The sequence below is a fragment of the Heteronotia binoei genome, chromosome 5, assembly GCF_032191835.1.
Source record: "Heteronotia binoei isolate CCM8104 ecotype False Entrance Well chromosome 5, APGP_CSIRO_Hbin_v1, whole genome shotgun sequence".
In the NCBI taxonomy this organism is placed as follows: domain Eukaryota; kingdom Metazoa; phylum Chordata; class Lepidosauria; order Squamata; family Gekkonidae; genus Heteronotia; species Heteronotia binoei.
The window spans coordinates 43,979,507-43,998,384 of NC_083227.1; the positions used below are offsets into that span (position 1 = coordinate 43,979,507).

General features: G+C 46.0%; 1 protein-coding gene across 7 annotated transcripts in view; it reads left to right on the top strand.

Annotated features, from left to right (window-relative positions):
• The first annotated feature begins 1,092 nt into the window (after positions 1-1,092).
• The window catches only part of USP19 (ubiquitin specific peptidase 19), a 54,013-nt gene continuing 36,227 nt past the window's right edge, over positions 1,093-18,878 (top strand). For 4 of the 7 annotated variants that reach the window (XM_060239373.1, XM_060239366.1, XM_060239370.1 and 1 more), the window contains exons 1-2: positions 1,167-1,267; positions 6,979-7,257. In XM_060239373.1, the coding sequence (XP_060095356.1) occupies positions 7,116-7,257 (142 nt within the window). In that variant the 5' untranslated portion in view covers positions 1,167-1,267; positions 6,979-7,115. Of the gene's footprint in view, positions 1,268-6,978; positions 7,258-18,878 lie in introns of all 7 variants that reach the window. The other 3 variants (XM_060239367.1, XM_060239372.1, XM_060239371.1) reach the window with 2 other exon arrangements.

Below are 18,878 nucleotides of genomic sequence, written 5' to 3' on the forward strand. Positions count from 1 at the left end.
CAAATTGGACTTGGAACAAAGATGTTCAGTTCTACCAACGTTTGAGTTACTGCCTGAACTCTTCCTAGAAACTAATATGACCAAACTTTGGTCACATTATGAGAAGAGTCACTGCGAAAGACAATCATGCTAGGAAAAGGTGAAGGCAGCAGCAAAAAAGGAAAACCCAGCAGAAAATGTATTGACTCAACCATGAAATCCACAGCCCTCCCTTTGCAAGACCTTGAATAAAACTTTGTTGGTCTTAAAGGTGCCACTGGACTCAAACTTTGTTCTGAGCAAAACTATTAATGAAAGGATGTTCTGGAGGTCATTAATTCATAGGGTTTCCAGAAGTCGTAAGCGACTACTTGACAGTCCGGGCTTTTTTGAACAGGAACGCACAGGAACTTGTATCCCGCCCTGAGCCACCTGGTGGGAAGGGCGGGATACAAATTACAAATAAATAAATAAATAAAGTTCTGGTTGGCTTGGTGACGGGGTGTGTGGCCTAATATGCAAATGAGTTCCTGCTGGGCTTTTAGCCTTGTGAACAACAGTGATGCCAGAGGGTGTGGCCTAATATGCAAATGATCCCTTTTGGGCTTCTTCTACAAAAAAAAGCCCTGTTGACAGGGTGTTGACATAACACAAACTAACATTTCAGTAGCACAAACATGCTTGTTACAAACATGTTTTTCACTCACAGTGCAATCCCGCACCCTTCGATTTAAAGTCACTGCAGACCTAAATCTACAGTGCATAGATTGCACTGTAATCCGCATATTTTTATTAGGGATGGTGGTGATTCCTATGTATCACTGATACCACATTAACACATACATAGTACAAATATGTACATTAGAGTCTGTAACTGCGACCGCGGAGAACGTAAATTGAAACCGCCTTTAATACTTTATAAAAGCGTAAACTAGATCTGCGCCTCTTTCTTCGGCGTCCAGCCGCTTATAGCCCGGTTGCCCTCGGTAACCACCCTGTGACGTCACCGTTCTCCAAGCTCCTAAGATCCCTCCGGCTTTCTCCTTCTCTGACCTAACCCGCCTCATCGCAGGCCGACCTCCCCGATCACGTGACGTTCCGCAGCGCCCTCCTCTCGCGCTCCGCCGTTTCTTTCTTTGTCACGTGGCCGGAGAGCTGCCGGCTTCCGGAACTACGTCACGCGCTCGGGCCTGGCCCTTTTCTGAGTCTGCCCGCTCGGAACTTCGGTTCGAAACCAAACAAACCGCGGGGGTGGGAGACGCCGGGGCCGCTGGGGGGGAGGGGGCCGGTGAGTGTCCGCGGGCGGAAGGGCGGGGCCTGGCCGTCGGGGGAGGGGGAGCAAGTGAGGGGGTGGGGCCTGGGGACCTACAGGGAAGGGCCCCGGCGGGAGGGGCGCGCACGGGCTTGAGGAGGGTGAGGGTTGGCCTGCCCGGTTCCCTGGTGTGAGTATGCGGGAGAGCCCCCCTTGGCTCCTGCGGCACGGATGGCCGTCTGGGTTCAGGCAACTGTCACTTATGTGTCTGTTCTCGCCCTAAGCTCTCCTTTGCCTTGGGAACTTCGTGCCTCTTGCACAAAAGTGCCATAATGGCTGCTATCCAGGGCCGGGCGTTGAAACCTGGTACAATCCCTTTTGCTGCAACACTGTTTCTTTGCATGGCAGCCGTGTGTCTTTTGTGTGCTTCACATCGGGGCTTTGACCGCTTATGGCATCCTTCCGTTCCCTCTCCCTTTCCGTATCTTTCTTATGCCTTGGCGGAGATTGCTCTTGTCGAATGGGTGCTCAGGAACGAATATGTTTGCACTTGAGTTGGGTCATCCACTCAGACAGCTTCAAGAGAGGATTGGATAAGCATATGGAGCAGAGGTCCATCAGTGGCTGTTAGCCGCAGCTTATCATTGGAACGCTCTGTCTGGGGCAAGTGATGCTCTGTATTCTTGGTGCTTGGGGGGCACAGTGGGAGGGCTTCTAGTGTCCTGGCCCCACTGGTGGACCTCCTGATGGCACTTGGGGGTTTTGGCCACTGTGTGACACAGTGTTGGACTGGATAGGCCATTGGCCTGATCCAACATGGCTTCTCTTACGTTCTTATCAAAGGAGCCTTTTCTGAAGTGCATGGGATAACATGTAACTGGCAGTCAGTGTCACTTTCTTTGGGCGTGGATAACGTGGTTTACTGGAAGAGGAACAGATGGGAACAAGGCTGGAGATGTAGCCTCTGCTGTTCCTTCCCAATAAAGATCCTTAGGAGCAGACAGTAGAGATTATTGTGGCATGTGGGGCTGGTGGCCAAGTTCTGAGAAGTGAGGGAGAGATCCTGAATTGTGGGCAGCTGGAACTTGGTTAAGTCAGCCCACTGAAAATAGTATTAGTGCAACCACTTATGCCATGGCATGAGCTGAACTGAAGGCCAACCGGATGCCTAGAAGGACATGTCATAATGATTTGTGCTGAAGTAACTAAATGAATTTTAAATTCACGTTGAAATTGAGTTGCTTATCAGAATTGGCAAGTCATTCAGAAAGGGTGCTGCGATAGGGGTGCTTGTGGCTTTTCAGGTGGTGTAAGTTTTGTTGCTGCCTGCAGTTGACATAGCTGGTGTGGTGTAGTAGTTAAAAAGTTGGGCTAGGATCTGGGAAATCCAGGTTTGAATCCCAGCTCATGTAATGGAAGCTTGCTGGGTGATCTTGGGCCAGTCACGTCTTTTCAACCTAAACTACCTCACAGAGTTGTGGGATAAAACAGAGAGGAGTATGATGTAAGCCATTCTGGGTCTCCATTGGGGGAAAAGGTGGGATAAAAAATGTTAAAAATAGATTTTGTTTGGAACAGATTTAGCCACTTGGAAGTCATTAATTATCCTTTGTTTTATATGAACTTTTATCATCCATTATGTCAGGAATTCTTAGAATTAATCTGTATGGTGGGCCAGTGTTCTAAAATTGCCATGTGTTGGCCTTTGTTTTTTGTACCTGTAAATTTCCATTAAGCATTTTTGTGGTACATTGTGGATGTTGTTGCACTTGCCATGTTTTTGATTATCTCAAAAACTGACTGTTCTGATTTTGTCAGTGTTGATGGATACAACTGGCTGCTTAATGCTTTCTTGCCATTTTTGTTCTTAAAATGGTTGCTTTTATTGAAGTTATTTTCCATCATCATGATGAACTTTGGTGGTTTTAATTTTTTTTTAAAAAGGATAATATCCTGGTGTCCTTAGATTCAGTTCATAGTGGCTCACAGCGTCATAGTTGAGAATGTGATAAACTAAAACCAGTAATAAAATGAAATAAAGCACAGCTGAATTCCATTAATATGTAGATGCGTTGGAGGCAGGTCAGGAAGAACTTCTACAGGTGCTCGCACCCACTTCTTCTCTCTTCCTAATCTGTTCTCTGCTTCCTTTGTGTACAGATAGACAGGCAATGGGATCTTTCATAACTGAGGACATGTTGTTTGGTCACTGGGCAGAACTCTCTGTCACATTAATGTACACATTGGTTGACATGCTTTTTAAAAGTTAAAGGAATGCAGGAGAGAAGGGTGCTGAATGTTCCTGGTTGTATTGGGTTGCTCCAGCTAGAAAAGACGAAGAATGCCTGCTCCAACAGATTGAATGGAGGGAAAGCAGTTTGAGTTTAGTGCTCAGAGTCCCTCTCTCATGTATTTACTGTTAAGGACCTTTCATTCTTTCTTTAAAAGAAGCAAGTCTGGTGTGTACCCCAATAAAATAAATTCCACATCATTTGTGCTCTGACAGATTGCTGTACTGAGAGGCAGGAATTGTGTTCCCATTGTGTAGAGATGCCATTTCTGCTCTTGTTTTATTTTTTACCTTCTTTTACAGTATGTGGCTTGGCTTGCCTGAGTAGTCTGGCAGTATTTGCTCTGCAGACACCTTTGTGGTACACACATTTTTCTCATTCTGGCCAGATGGTCTGGATTTCTGAAGCTGATCTGTGGAGAGATGGTTCTTCCGTAGCAGGGGTTGAGCTATATGATGTTTAGATTTCCCTCGAAGAGAATCTTAAGCAGGAGAGGGTATAGATAAGGGTGAAAGAATTTGCCATTTGGCATTTCCAGGGTGTATATTTTAGTGCTTAAAGTATTCCAGAAGATGGACCTTCAGAGTTCACTGGCAAAATGGTGCTATGGCAACTCAAAATTGTTCCAGGGATGTGGTAGAGAGTCATTTGAATGAGTGACAGCTCTGTGGGACTACCATTCTCACTGAGGTAGTGGAAATCAAGAGGAAACAGTAGCTGCCATGCATAAATGCTGGATATCAAAACATTGGGCTTGCGTTGGTTGGTTACATCTTCCGTGACTTCTAACGTCTGGTTTAGATGAAGTAGAAGAGCTGGTCTTGACAAGTGCTCAATCTTTCCATTCCTTTTTCAAAACTGCTGCTGTTTTTTGAAGTGTCTGCTGCTTTTAGTCAGGAGATCTACCATTAAAAGCCAGTCCTTCCTTACTAGTACAGTCCCAGGCATTTGTGATTGGAGGAGGGGATGCAGCTTTGACTTGCAATGCCCTCTTGAGCTCAGACCAGAAGAGGTTTTCTCGCTTCTCTCTTTCTTCTGCATTGTACCTGCCTCCTTAGATCCTATCATTTTGTGTGGTGTGCCTAGTGCTGAGTCACAAACTCCTTGTTGGGAGTAGTTTGGGCTTGTTGCATACAGCGTCCTTTCACTTGTTGAAGCCAATTAGGGCGCTCCAGGGAGCTTCCTTTAACTTGTATCAGGGAACTCTCATTTGTGTTTGGTCCATTGGCTGCATTGAATAGGTCTTGAGTGCAATATCACAGAAATCTTCTTGATGACAGGCTCTTCTGAATGCCAGGCATTGTTGAAATATTGGAAGATGGATGCTTTATTTAGTTTTAATTTTGGGGGCACCAAGCTGCCAAGATGAATCTTTGTGGAAGAATGAACTCTGTGGGATGGCCTGGTTTAATTTGGAAAAGGGTTGGCACAGTATTGTTATGGTTGGTGGCCAGTCTCGACTGGGGCTTGCTGTCTTGTCCATGTCCCTGAGTGCACTGGCAAAATGGCTGCTGTGGCAACACAGTTGTTCCAGGCACATGGCAGAGGGCCATCTGAATGAGTGACAGCCAATGTTCCCTCTAAGCTGCAGAGTCTTGTGAGCAAAAAGTCTACTTTGTGAGCTACTGGCATTAAAGTTGTGATCTAATGTATAAATTAGTGTGCTCTGGAGTCTTCCTTCCTGAGCTAAGACAAAAATGTGTGAGCTGGAGGGTAAAAATCTGTGAGCTAGCTCACACTAACTCAACTTAAAGGGAACACTGGTGACAGCTCTTTGGGACTTCATTCTCTCTGAGGTAGTGGAAATCCAGAGGAAGCAGTAGTAGCCATGCATAGCTGCTGGATATCAAAGGCTTGTGCTGGTTGGTTACATGTTCTTCTTATGTTTGACTTGAATGAGCTGAGTTGATGGTGCTGGCTGTTAAATTTCCTAGTACACTACACATTCAGAGTAATGACCAAATAGGCTGATGCCCATGGATGTCCTCCAGGAGCAGTGTAGGACAGAGGTACTAGTGATGGAATGAGAAGAAGCATTGGCTCAGTTAATTGGTGGGAGAGCCTCAGTGGGTCTCAGAAGCCTGCCTTTTGGGGAATGAGATGGGTAGCTGTGTTAGTCTGTCTGTAGTAGTAGAAAAGAGCAAAAATCCAGTAGCACTTTAAGGTCTAACAAAATTTGTGGCAGCGTGTCTCTGTTGAGTGTGTATACCGGGTCACAACTTCAGAGGCCAGGTTTCTTCAGTGAGGCTTCAAATATTTGTTGGCAGTGAAGGCCCTTCTAGTCTGTGCCATGGTCAGTCAGTGTCTAGTGTGCTCAGATCACTGCTGTTCCCTTGAGTTCAGAGACATATCAGACCTTTGAGTAGGTGGCTGTTGTCCTTGAGAGAACTGTTCTTGAACTTGGGTGGCTGTTCCAAATAAACGTTCCCAGACTTCCATCTCCTGGCAGTAGCTGCAGAGAAGTTCAAGAATGAGTTGAGAGACAGCTGCACTGAGAGCTCTTTGGAGCTGAACTGACAGAAATATACATCTGAAAAATAAAAAGCTTCCACTACACAGTACTCTGATGTAAACCCTTCCTGGTTAAGACCAGCTGCTGGAGAGTGAAATTGACCCTTGGGTTTTGGGAGCCTGTGCCAAGCTGTTATACCCATGGATGTTCTTACAGAGGAAGGTGCTAGCCAGTCTCTGCCTGGAGTGCAGCTTGAGGCCTGTGCTTCTCATCCTAGCAAGTGGAAGCAAACTTGGTTGTCTCTGATTACCTCTTGAGGGAGTTGCTTCTACTGCCTTTCAGCATCACAATGATGAATATTTTAAGGAGCAACTAACCTCTCGAATGCATGGCGCTAACATGGGCGAGACGCTGAAGGGCATTGCCAGAATTTTGAGAGCACTGAGGGCTCTCTTTAACTTCAGGGAAGTTGTTTTTTTTTTACATCCTCCCCCATTCAAGACTCATATTGATTTCTGAGGCAGTGGTGGCAGCAGCATCCTGCACAAAAACCAACAGCTGTAGGCTAAGCTGCTCCTTATAATGTGAAGGGATTGAATAACAACACTCCCGTTCTAGGCAGAGCTGCTCGTTTGTTCTGCTAGCTCTTCAGCTGGGCAGCTTTCTGTGTTGGGCAAGAATTGGCTGTCTCAGGCTGCCATTTTGTCCTTGGGCACATCACACAAGGCTAAAAAACAAAGCTTCCACCTCAACATTCTTGTTTTCTACGGTGTTCCTAAACTGAGCAAAGCCTGATTGAGCAATTCTGTCCTGTCCAGTTTAGTAGGCTTCAGTTCCCCAGGAACATATACTGCTTGCTTGACCTACCTGGTGGAAGTTTGCTATTCCTGTTGAGCAGAATATACCAGAACCCTTTTCTTTACTTATCCTTAGTAAAGCTACCAGCAAAGAGCTTTGTTTTTTCTGCTGCTGCTGTCCTTATGCTTTCCTCCATTTGCTCCCAGGGCATTTTGTTCCTTGCCGGAGGGATTGACCACAAAGAGTCGCCAAGATAGCTGGCCCGGGAAGAAAGCGTCGCACCCCTGACCCAGACTCCGTCACTGACCCCGGCGGGCCGTTTGTCTCATCCAAACGGCTGAAGATGTCCAGCAGTGCCAGCATCTCTGGCCAGAGAAGAACAGCACGGGGAGCAGAGGATGCGACCAATAAGAAGAAGCAGAAAGACCGAGCCAATCAGGAGAGTAAGGAAGGCGAGAGGCCAGTGGGCAGTGACTCGAAGAAAGGTAGGGCTTTGTGCTTTGTGGTGCAGCCATTGTTCAGTGAGTCAATTGCGAGCTGGTGAACTATTTGCACAGGACTGATCACATGCAGAGCCAGTATAGTGTTTGAGGCAGGGCTTGGAAAATCCCAGTCCATTTACAAATGTAATGCTGTGATTTGGGATGAAAAAATACTTCCAAGTCCCAAGTTAATTTTTACATGGGAGCATGTAGTATGGAATTTATTATGCTAAACCTGTGTTGGGAATGTCTGTGACCAGAGGTGATAATTAAGCTGATTATACACCCACGAGATCTTTATTTTGGATAAGTTAATTGAAAAAGTTACCACCTGCTGGTTGTATTGCCACAACAGCTAGAGAACTGGAACTGTCACTTCATCCATTGAATGTTCTGAAAGTGTTAAGTTTCTTGCTGACTGCTCTTACAAAGCATCCTCGTTGTGGCTACAAATAAATATGTAAAGTTCATCAGATTAGCTAATCTGCATCGTGTAGTCTTGAGTATGTGTCAGTTGGATCAGGTTAAACCAGGGATGTCGAACGCATTTGTTATGAGGGCGGGATCTGACAAATGAGACCTTGTTGGGCTGGGCCATGTCAGGTTGGGCCGAGCCAAGTCAGGCTGAGCCATGTGTGTACCTATTTAAGATTAGGTAGCGGATATATACATTTTATAAAGAACACAGACAAACACAAATATATATATTTTTAAAAAACTTAAAACATGCTTAAAACGTTAGCACTCATTGGTCTTAAAGATGCTTTCTTTTTATTTCCTGGGCAAAGGAAGCTCTGGCTCTTTCCTTCTTTCCCCAGGGGATGGGGGGGAGCCCCAGCCAATAGAAGGAAGAGAGGCTTGGCTCAGTAGCTCTGCTGTGCAATTGAGATAGCCTGGCAAAGCAAGCTATTCCTTCCCCCGTTTCTCCCCTAGGGAGAAAATAAGAGGTTTTGCTCTGTAGCTCCTGTGCAATTGAGCAAGCCTTCAAAGAAAGCTGTTATGCAAAAAGAAGTAAAAGAGAGGGAGAAGGAGGCAGGTGACAGCCCGTTGCTCGGAGGCCTGATAGGAGCCCTCCAGGGGCCTGATTCGGCCTGGAACTGCATGTTTGACATCCATGGGTTAAACTGTGGAAGTAGGAGTCTTGGCTTATGAAGTAAGGGTAATCCTTGGTGTCTGTTGGTCCCAGGAAGCAATTTTGGCAGAGATAGGAAGGAGGATAACAAAAGGCACAAGAGTGTAAATGGGGGAAGGGATGAAAGAGGGCCTTTTGCAGACGCTAGTGTACGGCAGTATAGAGCAGGATGCTGGATCAAGGAGGAGGGCCTTAGGGGATGATTAGGTGAATTAAGGTGGAATGTGATAGGGAATCAATTTGCAGACTTAAGGAGAGGACAATGTTCTTCGTAACTGAAATTGACTGTGTATATATGGCTATGACTCGCCTGGAATGTGCAGGTGCCTCTGGTGTTTATTGTTCTCTTTTGGTGTCCTGTATTAATTTGGGGCTCCATATCTGAGTTTCTGAAGCAGATGGGTGTACTTTTGGGAACAGCAATGGGAAAAGTCAGAAACTCTTAGATGATATGTCCAGGGCTTTTTTTTTTAGCAGCAACGCACAGGAACACAGTTCTGTCTGGCTTGGCATCAGGGGTGTGTGGCCTAATACACAAATGAGTTCCTCTGGGCTTTTTCTACAAAAAAAGCCATGGCTATGTCCATAGCTTGTTCCTCTTGTGGGATGTGGTACTGTAAGTCATGCCACCGGAGGCCAGATGTCATGGAGGCCAAAAGAGTTCTTAGGCATCGTTTCCTCCTCTTGGGTGTGTTCTGTTTTTGTCTTCTCTACTCCCGTCTCTTTTTTAAGACAAGGTAATTTCTTTCCAAGGGATAGGACAAGGCATTTGTGTATTCCGAAATCAGCAGCCTGCTTTTGCATCATGGCCTCAATGCAAAGTTGCAGTCATTAGGGCTGTTCCCTACATTATACTCTTTTTCTTACGCAAATGTCTTGCAAATTACAGTGACATCTTGTAGGCGTGTGCTTTTCTGTGTTCCCTAAGCCGCCTTAGGAGAGAGGGGTATATCAGTTTTATCGCTGTCCCTATAGGATAATTCTAAAAAGGTAAAGGCACCAGTCGTTTCTGACTCTGGGGTGATGTTGCATCACAACATTTTCACAGCAGACTTTTTATGGGGTGGTTTGCCATTGCCTTCCCCAATGCTACAAGTATGTATTTCCCCCCGGAATGAGGGACTGTGCGCTATCCTTCCAGAGAACTAAATAAGGAAATATCGTTTTGTTATGTATGTGGATACAAGGGAAGACTGTGGTGTTTCCGCCTGGCTCATTGGAGCCATACGGACTGAGCTTGGGGACTTGGGAACAAAGGGCTGTAGGATTCAAACCCCTGCAGCCCAGGACCAATCACAAGCCCCCACCAGTTTGAATGACCCAATAACGTGCTTGTGCGGGAACCCAGAAATGTATATAAGTTCGGCCCGTGGGCCCCAACACCAGTCTTTTACTGTGACCTTTTACTATGTGAGTCCTATTAAAGAGCTTGTTGTCACTTACTCCGAGACGCTGCCATGCATAGAACCCACTATATTATAGTGGCGACGAAGTTGGGATCCGGATGAGCGAGGTCCAGGGCACCCCGGCACCACCAAGTGCACCGAGCTCCAGCGCTGCTGTGCAACAGGCACTGCTGCCCAGCCTGATCATGGCTGCCGCATCCAGATCGCAAAACTCCATTCCGAAGTTCGACATGGCACAGCCCAAGGCCTGGGTCAAAAGACTCAAGCACCACCTCGTGGCACAGTGAATCAAGGATGATGAACCCCAAATCAAGAAGGCCATCCTGCTGAGCAACTGCGGCATCGCCACGCTACAGCTAGCGGAGAGCCTGGTTGCGTCAGAGATGCTCGAGGTGTCGTCCTTCAACAAGATCATCAAGGCGCTGACCGGCCATTTTGTCCCGAAGCCTGCTCTCACCCAGAAGTTACAGTTCCTCGACAGCTTCCAGGAGCCGAACAACACCGTAGCGATCTTCCTAGCCCGCCTGCGAGACTTGGGCAGGAAGGCGGAGTACGGCACACAATTGGAAGAGACCCTGCTCGTGAAGTTCACTCACGGCCTCAGGGACAGGAAGGCACGTTGGAAAATCATGACGGAATCAAAGCCAGCCTTGGAGAAAGCCCTACAAATAGCCACTGCTACCAAGGATGCGCACAAAGAGAAGGCCTGCCGCCCGGGGACCAGCGCTCACCAGCTGCGACCAGCCACAGAATCAGATGACTCAGATGGGGACGACACCCTCAAGCTGCATCAGGCGACCCAACAAAAGCCTAGACCATGAGTAACAGAATCGACCACCCTCAAGACCTGCGCCAGCTGTGGGGAGCCACACAAGCGGCGCACTTGCAAGTTCAGGAGCACGACCTGCCATACATGCAGGAAGGCCGGGCACATAGCCCGGGTGTGCCGGTCAGTGGTGCTGCGCCAAGGGAAATTTCCTCGCCAACAGAATGGCCGCTGTCACAAGGTCGCGCTCACAGACAACATCCAGGCACTCACCACTTCAGGGACCCAGGTATGCCAGTTGCCCCTTCCATCCCCAGATAAATATTACGTGACTGTGTTCATGGAAGGCAAGCCCTGGAAAATGGAGGTAGACTCCGGGGTGGGCCAGATGGTCATTTTGGCCTTCACGTTCAAGGAGATGTGCCCCAGGGGAGAAGGCCAGTTACAACCAACTTCATTCATAGTCCGGGATTTTCAGAAGCGGGAGGTTCCAGTCCTGGGAGTGGGTCTGGTCCATATCAGATATGGAAAGTTCAGGGGCAAGCTCTCCCTCATCGTGGTGGAGAGCGTGGTGGAGATCTGTGCAGCCTTCTAGGTCAATCCTGGTTCCAGGCCCTGGGCATCCAAGTGACGGGGATCCATTACACCCTCGTTCAAAGAGATTTTCAAAAGGTGTGCGAAGAGTTCCCCGCTGTTTTCGACGGAACTCTGGGGAGGTACACTGGAGCCCCGTATCATTACAACTGGACCCCAACATGCAACCCATACAGTTGAAGGCCAAGCGCATGCCACTATCTCTGAGGCCCAAGATTGAAGAGGAGCTGGACCACCTCGTGGCCCAGGGGGTTCTGGAACTAGTCGCTAATACGAAGTGGGAGACTCCCATAGTAACCCCGATCAAACCGAATGGCAGCATGCGCATCTGTGCTGATTATAAATGTACAATTAATAAGGCGCTGCAAGGCCATGTATACCCCGTCCCGGTGTTGAGCCATGTGTTAGCATCCTTAGCGGGAGCAAAAATTTTTGGGAAACTGGATCTGGCACAGGTGTACAAACAGCTCCCTGTGGACACAGCCACAGCATAAGCGCAAACTATCGTAATGCACTGGGGGGCCTTCAGAGTTAGACGCTTGCATTTCGGGGTCAGCGTGGCTCCGGGACTGTTTCAGAACTTGATGGACTCCCTTCTTAAAGGTATCCCCAGGGTCCAGCCATTCTTCGACGATGTGCTGATTGCGGCAGCCACCGAAGACGATTTCGGCGACCGCCTCCAAATGGTGTTACAGTGTTCCGAGGGGGCAGGGTTAAAGGTAAAACGGGAAAAATGTGTATTGGGGGTGCCCACCATAGATTTTCTGGGGTATACGGTGGACGCAAGCAGCATTCATCTGGCCCAGGACAAAATAAAGGCCATTTGTGATGCACCGGCTCCCACCAACAAGGCAGAATTACAATCGTTCTTGAGAACACCCAATTTCTACCATGCCTTCCTTCCCCACAAGGTGGCGGTAGCAGAGCCCTTACACAGACTGCTGGACAAAAGGACACTGTGGGTTTGGGGTCGTTGGCAAGCCGCCACTTTCCAGGCAGTAAAAGACATTTTAACTTCAAATAGCTTGCTGGCGCACTTCGACGAGTGGCTACCCGTTGTGCTCGCATGCGATGCTTCGCCTTACAGGGTCGGCGCCATGTTGGCCCACAGGCTACTGGATGGTCACGAGGTTCCGGTAGCCTATTATTCAAAGACCTTACAAAAACCGGAGCAAAACTACGTCAGATAGACAAAGAGGGCCCGGCTATCGTAGCAGGGGTAAAAGAATTCCACTATTACCTGTATGGCCGGCCCTTCACTATTTTGACGGACCACAAGCCCCTGCTGGGCCTGTTCGCCCCCGACCGACAAACGCCCCAAATGCTTTCACCGCGGGTGTTGAGGTGGTCCATCTTCCTGGTGGGTTATCTGTATGACCTTAAGTACCGCCCTGGGAAAGTGATGGGTCACGCTGATGCTCTGAGCTGCCTGCCGCTGCCCTCCATGGACCCAGATCTGGCCCCAGCGTTCCAGATCATGTCACTGGAAGCCCTCCCAGACCGCTCTATGCACACGAAGGGCATTGCCCGCTGCTCTTCCAAGGACAAAACTCTCTCCTGAGTTCTGAACTGGGTGTGGAGGGGGTGGCCAGAAGGACAGGCGGGCTTGGAATTCTCTGTGTTTGCATCCCACCAGGACGAACTGTCTGTGCTTAAAGGGTGCTTGTTTTGGGGAAGTAGGGTGGTGGGGCCCCTGGTACTGCGGAAGCAAGTCCTAACAGCACTGCACGAAACCCATCCGGGGATTGTATGCATGAAGGCTCTGGCCCACAGCTATGTATGGTGGCCAGGAATTGACGATGCCATTGAATCCTGGGTGGCCCAATGTCAGCCATGCCAAGAGACATGTGGGAGTCCACTTGCAACCCCTGGTCCCACCTGCACCTCGACTTTGCAGGGCCCTTCCAGGGGCATATATTCTTCCTTATTTTGGACTCCTACTCCAAATGGCTAGAGGTAGTGCCAGTAGCCTCCGCCTCTTCTAGGGTGGCATTAGGGGCGCTACGCAGGGTATTCGCCATACATGGCCTCCCAGACACGTTGGTATCTGATAACGGGACGGCCTTCACCTCGGCCTAGTTTCAGGATTTCTGTGGCCAGAATTTAATAAAACACATAAGGTCAGCCCCCTTTCACCTAGCCACAAACGGCCAAGTGGAAAGAATGCTGCGGGCTACGAAGGAAATGCTCCGCCACATCATATATGGGGAGTGGGAAGCACGCCTCGCCGAGTGCCTCCTAGCGCAGCATTCCACCAGCCGCAGCCCAGCAGAGCTTCTCATGGACCAGCGGCTGACAACCCTCCTGGCTCGCATGCACCCAGACCGTGCGCCCGACCTGCAAGAGGTACCAGAGGTGTTCTTGGACTTGGGAACAAAGGGCTGTAGGATTCAAACCCCTGCAGCCCAGGACCAGTCACAAGCCCCACCGGTTTGAATGATCCAATAACGTGCTTGCGTGGGAACCCAGAGATGTATATAAGTTCAGTCCGTGGGCCCCAATGCCAGTCTTGTACTGTGACCTTTTACTATGTGAGTCCTATTAAAGAGCTTGTTATCACTTACTCCGAGACTCTGCCATGCATAGAACCCACTATATTATAAGTTTCATGAGGTTTACAGTAGTAAAATTACCACTGACTCTCTCCTATATACATTATGCTAATTGCATTTGATTGTATCTAGTGCTGTTCTTACTTCTTGTGGTATGAGATGAAACCATGTATTGCAGTAGTGCATGGTGTTACTAATTGCTGTGTTGTTGACAGGTGTATGGGAGGATTGTGACACTGTTAGTAGCAGTTAGGTTTTTCTTGATAAAGGTTACTTAACAGGAACATTACACTAATAATGTGTTTTGACAGTGGAGGGGCAGATTAGAATGGGACTACAGAGGAACTCTTCGTAATGATTCATTAATTCCTCTGGCAGCAAATCTTGTTACTGGGCTATTACTGCAATTGGATGAGCAACAAGCCTGGGACGGTTTAGTGATTGTTCTGTTTTGAGGTATGCAGTTTGCATTGCCTTTTGTGTGGGGGGGGGGGGGAGTAGCTTGGCCTTCCCTGGGGGAACATGTAAAATAGCCATTGTTTGGTATGCCTGGAAGTTTTTAATTACTTAAACTTTCTGAATGCAGATAGCAGTAGCTATGTTGTTTCTGGGGGTGGGGGTGGGATAAGAAATACGTTTACAGCATGTTTCAAACTATTCCCATTGTGAAAGATGCTAAACAGTTTGATAAATGGCGAAGGAAAATCTCAGAATTTGTGTGGGCTGGGAAGAAACCAAGGATTAAAACGAAAATTTTGTCAGATGAAAAAGAGAGAGGCGGATTCCAACTACCAGATCTAAAATTGTATCATGAAGCAGTTTGTTTAGTATGGATGAAAGAATGGATAACGCTGTTAAATAAAAAACTTTTAGTGTTGGAAGGCCACGGAAATAAATTTGACTGGCACGCATATTTGTGTTATGGGAAAAAGAAGATGGATGGTCTTTTCTCTCACCATTATATAAGAAGTAATCTATTAAATACATGGATAAAATATAAGAAATATGGTGATGAGAGGAGACCTTTATGGATAGTGCCAGCAGAAGTGATAAAGATAACGGCTAAAACAGGCGGAGAAAAATGGCTATCATATAATCAGTTATTAAAAATACAAAGTGGAAAAATAGAACTGAAAACTGCTGAAGAATTGAGTTATAAATATGACTGGTTTCAAATGCAACAAATAAAAACCTTGGTGGAGAATGATATCAAAACCGAAGGAATAAGGAAAGAGCAAACAGAAATGGAAAAAGTTCTGCTCGGAGACAATGAGAAATTAATTTCAAAAGTATTCAAATTACTTTTACAATGGTCTACAGAAGATGAAGTAGTGAAATCTCAAATGATAAAATGGGCAATTAATGGAAATAAAGATGGAATCTTGGGAATATTTGTGGAAGAATTCTATGAAACTCGCAACATGTCAAAGTATTAAAGAAAACTGTTTTAAGATGATGTATAGATGGTACATGACTCCTAAAAAATTAGCAAAGATGAACAAGAAGATAGCAGACAGGTGTTGGAAATGTAAAAAGCATGAAGGTTCTTTCTACCATATGTGGTGGACTTGCGAAAGAGCTAAAATGTTTTGGCAAATGATTCAGCAAGAGATTTCTAATATTTTGGGATATGAATTTAACAAAGTTGCAGAGACTTTTCTGTTGGGATTACAAATGGAAAAATTTCCAAAAGAAGATAGAACTTTAATCTGGTACTTGCTCTCAGCTGCTAGGACATTGTATGCGCAGTTGTGGAAGCAAGAAAAAATACCAGAGAAATGGGACTGGATAATAAAAGTTATGTCATGGAGTGAAATGGACAAATTAACAAGAATATTAAGAGACTATGATTTAGAGTTTTTTAAGTTGGAGTGGAAGAAGTTCAGAAGATACGTAGAAAAAAAGTGGAAAATAAAAGGACATTGGACAATTTTTGATAATGATTAAGTTTTTCAAAACAAAAATATAATTTTTGGTTTTTTAATAGTTAAGGATACCTTTAATATTTGTTTTTTTTAAGTAAATAACACTGGCGGAGGTCAAGTAACGGGGGGAGGGGTGGGGGAAAAGTAAGATACGGGGTAGAAAAATTTTTCTCTTTTAAACTATAAGATGTAGATATAGTTTTGCTACCATATGTTACTAATAAAATTGTTTATAACTAAAAGAAATATGTTTACAGCAGATTACTTTATTGATCCCACTTCTGTTTATATTGGGGAGTGTAAGAGAGGAATGATTTGGGAAGGCTAGAGGGCTGGAACCTCAAAAGGGGAAATCTTAAGTGACAGGCTCTAGATTCTTTCTATCCTCAAGGATTTCTCTTTTTTGGGACAGAATTGCTGCATATACCAGCATTGGAGAGCTTAACTAGGTTGTGCTTAATTAAATAGGACGACCCTATGGCATTTCAAAATTCCACATCTTGAAGAGAAGTTCTACAAGTTTACTGTTGGCAGAAAGAATAATTCACATCGTGCCAGTAGTTCCTGGTATAAACTTTGTTCAGCCTCAGAGTGCCTTAAGCTGAGTTAGTTAGGTATTCTGAGTAGTTAGGTATTCTCTTTCAATTGCAGATGATTATATTTTAAAAGAAAAGGGAATAGAAGACTGGGGGATGGGAAGTGAAGCAGGGGACTTGGATCTCAGCCTGTTCTGAAGGTGTTGGACGAAAGAAAACTCTGGTGTTTGCTGAAAATGGTACTCGGACTATCTGGCTGCCTTTGCCCTCTGTAAGGCAGCATCCACACCTTGGGATTCTCAAGAAGGTAATGCATCTCTAAGAAGACAGCACTGTGGTTTATTTTTCAGCATTACAAGCGAGTTGGTAGATGTTGATGTGGATGTACCACAATCCACTAGTGTTCCCTGTGCTTACTGTGAAAAGTGGATAGAGATTGTACCTTCAAAATAGCCCTACCTACTTTCTCTAGCACGCCCCTCCCATCCAGAGACATGATAATATAACTGTAGAATGGGCAAGAATATCCGTGCAAAAGGGATGACAACTCATAAAATCACCAGCAGCATGATACATCCCTAGTAGTATTCTTATCTGTATCTGGCAACATGTATGTTTTATCTCTCTGATCTCATAATGCTTGAGCAGTTCGTCCCACCCCAAAAATAGCAAACACCACACTTTCCAAGGCATCTCCTTTTTTCCAAAGCATAAGGGATGCAGACCCTCTGCCTGTGTGCACTGTAGCTGTGTGGTGCTGCCAGGTGACCAAGAAGGAGGCAAGAATTTCTGCTTCACTCCTTCAGTTCAAGAAGTCATCATCTAACTTGGTATAATTAGGCATCTGTTGCTGTGGCTCTAGTCGCCCCAGCATACCAGTTCTGTGAGCCTTGTTTGACTTATGGCCTTCCTTTCACAGTTTGTCACTGGTGGCAATGTGCAGGTTCTTATCCAGACAGCAGTGGATTGTTCTGAAGCAAACCCAGTTTGCGTGTGCTGGTTAAAAGAACTCCAGGAGGAGGAAGGGGGTTCAGGAGGGGTGGGAGTTTCTTAAAAGTGAAATACTGAAAGTGCAATCACAGACGATTCCTATGAGAAGAAAAAATGGAAAAAGCCTAAAGAAGCCGAAATGTCTCCATAAACAGCTCTCTAAAGACTTGAGAAATAAAAAAGACTCCTTTAGGAATTGGAAGGAGGGCCTTATAACAAAGGATGAATATAAACAAATCACTAGTGCTTATAGAGAAAAAGTTAGGAAAGCTAAAGCTCAGTATGAGCTTAGACTGGCCAAAGATGCTAAAAACAACAAAAAAGGTTCCTTTCTTATGTTCAGAGTAAAAAAAAGAGCAAGGACATGATAGGCCCATTGCGAGGGCAAGAAAATGAAATTGTAACAGGTAATGAAGAGAGGGCGGAATGGTCCCCTCTCTTCTAAGGGGAATGGTGCTCAACATGGCAAAAACAGAACATATAAGGAGGGTATGAAGTTCCAACCTAGGATCAGCATAGGGGTAGTACATAAACACCTAGTTTCTTTAAATGAAACTAAGTCCTCAGGGCCAGATGAATTGCATCCAAGGGTTCTAAAAGAGCTTGCGGATGTAATTTCTGAGCCTCTGGCTATTATTTTTGAGAATTCTTGGAGAACAGGACAGGTGCCAGAAGATTGGAGGCGGTCGGATGTTGTCCCCATCTTCAAGAAGGGGAAAAAAGAGTATCCGGGTAACTACTGACCCGTCAGCTTGATGTCTATACCTGGAAAAGTTTTATAACAAATCATCAAACAGTCGGTCCTGGAACATTTAGAAAGAATGGATGTGATTACTAAGAGCCAGCATGGTTTTCTCAAGTCATGTCAGACTAACCTGATCCCTTTTTTTGAGAAAGTGATTACCTTGCTAGATCAGGGGAATGCTGTAGACATCGTTTATCTTGATTTCAGTAAGGCTTTTGATAAAGTTCCACATACTATCCTTGTTGACAAGTTGGTAAAATGTGGTTTGGATCCTGTTACCGTTAAGTGGATCTGTAACTGGTTGGCAGATTGCACCCAAAGAGTGCCTGTGAATCGTTCCTCATCCTCTTGGAGAGGAGTGACAAGTGGAGTGCCTCAAGGATCTGTCCTGGGACTTGTTTTGTTCAACATCTTTATCAATGATTTGGATGAAGGAATAGAGGGAATGCTTATTAAATTTGCAGATGATACTAAATTGGGAAGGGTTGCAAACACAGAAGAAGACAGAAACAGGATACAGGATGACCTTGACAGGCTGGAAAACTGGGCTTAAATCAATAAAATGAATTTTAACAGGGATAAATGTAAAGTTCTGCATTTTGTAGGAAAAATCCAATCCATGGTTATAGGATGGGAGAGACTTGTCTTAGCAGTAGTATGTGCGAAAAGGATCTAGGGGTCTTAGTGGATCATACACTGAACGTGAGTCAACAGTGTGATGCGGTGGCTAAAACGACAAATGCAATTTTGAAGAAGAAGATGATATTGGATTTATATCCTGCCCTCCACTCCGAAGAGTCTCAGAGCGGCTGACAATCTCCTTTACCTTCCTCCCCCACAACAGACATCCTATGAGGTGGGTGGGGCTGGAGAGGGCTCTCACAGCAGCTGCCCTTTCAAGGACAACCGCTGCCAGAGCTATGGCTGACCCAAGGCCATTCCAGCAGTTGCAAGTGGAGGAGTGGGGAATCAAACCCG